Raw genomic sequence first — 2,403 nt, 5'->3', positions numbered from 1 at the left:
ATATGTGCAAGAGGCATCTGATCGATGTTTCTCTCTCATCGATGTTTCTAACTATCTCTCTCCCTTCCTCTCTGTAAAAAATCAATAAAATATATTAAAAAATAAAAAATAAATCCTCAGTGTAGGATATATTTTTTATTGATTTTTAGAAAAATAGAAATATCTATGTGATAGAGAAACATTAATTGGTTGCCTCTCATATAAGCCCTGAATGGAGATCAAATGCATAACCTAGGTATGTGCCTGGACTGGTAACCAAACCTGCAACCTTTTGGTGGGATGATGCTTCAACCAACTGGACCACCTGACCAGGGCGTTTCCTTATTTTTAAAGTGGAGATTATATCATTTTCTACCTCCGCAAGGTAATGGTGAGAAGTGCATGAATTAATGGGCAGGAATGGACAGGACATGGTACCTGCCTTGCCCATAGGAGCATACACTAAATATTATCACTTTAATCCCATGCCTCCACTTTCCTTTTCCTTACCAGGCAAGGCCTTGGCCCACTTGACCACATGTACAAGCTGTCTTTCACCCAATTCATTGAGGCTAGAGAGCAAGGTTGCAAAGGAGTCAGGCTGATTGTTGTCATGTCCAGCACACACCACGCCAGGTTCAATGGCTTCCAGGACATTCAGAAAGATAGGCTGACACTCATAGCCTTCAATGTGTGACACCGCCAGCTTCTGGGTTGGCTCCTCAGTTGGGCTGGTGGCACTGGAAGCCTCCCCTTCCTCCTGCAGTTTCAGATTACCAAGTTTCTTCAGTTTCCGAGCTATTGGGAGGAAAGGGAAACTTGGATTTATTATAAGTGATCAAAAACACACAGCACAGCTACTCTGTTAGAAAACCTTCAAGCTAAGAAAATAAGGATGTCCATTCTTCATGGTCAGAGATTCTAAACTCCTTGAAGGCAAATGCTCAGTTTAGCACTGGTTGAATGAATGACTCATCACTCCAAATCTTTACTAAACTAAAGTTTTATATCTTGTTTTCTCCCCAGTCACCTTGTAGGACAGGCCTAGTATATCCTTAGATTGGACTCTGCATAAATGTAAGCTTCAGTACTCATACCTAGAACCTTTCATTGAATTATTCAGATATATTCACAATTCATTCATTCATTCATTCATTCATTCAATAGAGATTCCATGTTAAACCTTTTCTTTTTTAAAAATATATTTTTTATTGATTTCAGAGAGGAAGGGAGAGGGGAAAAAAGATAGAAACATTAATGATGAAAGATAATCATTGATTGGCTGCCTCCTACCACCCCCCTACTAGGGATTGAGCCCACAAACTGGGCTTGTGCCCTTGACTGGAATCGAACCCAGGACCCTTCAGTTCGCAGGACAACACTCTATCCACTGAGCCAAACCAGCTAGTGCAAGCCCTTTCTTCTGGGTCTTAACCCTGTCTAGTAGAGGATGAATTAATACCCCTATGCAGTTAAAATGTCAACCTGATAAATGTTACAACAGAGGTATTAATAAAAAGTCAACAATCACTCTGCATAGGTGGGGTCAGGAAAGGCTTTATGGTAGCATTTGACCTGGATCTTGAAGAATGGTGAGGGTTTCACTAAGCAGAGAAGAGTGAAAATGGCATAAACAAATAGTAGAAGTGTTTGGGGGAAATAGTAGAGACCAGTGTGGCTGGAATGTATATTGCTTGTGTGGGGAGACTGGCTATTTATAAGGTTGAAATCAAGATTAGACCTGATTTTGAAAGGGCTTGTATATTGTAATTAGAAGTTTGGGCTTTTTCTTACAAGTAATGGGCAAATACAGAATTTTTGGAATAAAAGGAATGATGAATTTGTGTCTATGTCTAGCATGTCTAGCAGATTGTTAAAGAGACTAGAATGGCAAACATAAGTATTAATTATGGGGTCTCTAGAGGTACCAAAATATACAGTGACTTGGATACTACTCTCTCTCTCTCTCTCTCTCTCTCTCTCTCCCTCCCCCACACACACACACACACACACACACACACACACACACACACACACATCACAAACACACTTTGATAGTTAAAGGCCTCTGAACATGGAAAGGTTGCCAGGCACTCATGTTATTAGAGATTATCAAGCAGAGACTAGAAACACAATGGTTAAAAATTCAAGCATGTCAACTGGGTACTGGAAGTCCTACTCACAACGATCAGACAAGAAGAAGAAATACAAGATACCCAAAATGGAAGGAAGAAGTAAAACTGTCATTATTTGCAGATGGCATGATATTATACATAGAAAACCTTAAAGACTCCAAGAAGCAACTATATCTAATAAATGAATTCAGCAATGTAGCAAGATACAAAATTAACATTTAGAAATCAGTGGTATTTCTATACAACAATAATAAACTGTTAAAAGAAGAAACTAAGAAAATAATCTCAT

General features: G+C 39.1%; 1 protein-coding gene across 1 annotated transcript in view; it reads right to left on the bottom strand.

The window, feature by feature from the left end:
- The window catches only part of LOC102752796 (androgen receptor), a 96,890-nt gene that overhangs the window by 17,436 nt on the left and 77,051 nt on the right, over positions 1–2,403 (bottom strand). Inside the window, exon 3 of the mRNA XM_006774470.2 lies at positions 490–777. Coding sequence (XP_006774533.1) covers positions 490–777 — 288 coding nt within the window. The remainder of the gene's footprint in view (positions 1–489; positions 778–2,403) is intronic.

Source organism: Myotis davidii, unplaced genomic scaffold (assembly GCF_000327345.1).
Source record: "Myotis davidii unplaced genomic scaffold, ASM32734v1 scaffold2008, whole genome shotgun sequence".
NCBI classification, from domain to species: domain Eukaryota; kingdom Metazoa; phylum Chordata; class Mammalia; order Chiroptera; family Vespertilionidae; genus Myotis; species Myotis davidii.
This window is presented reverse-complemented; position numbering and strand designations above follow the sequence as displayed.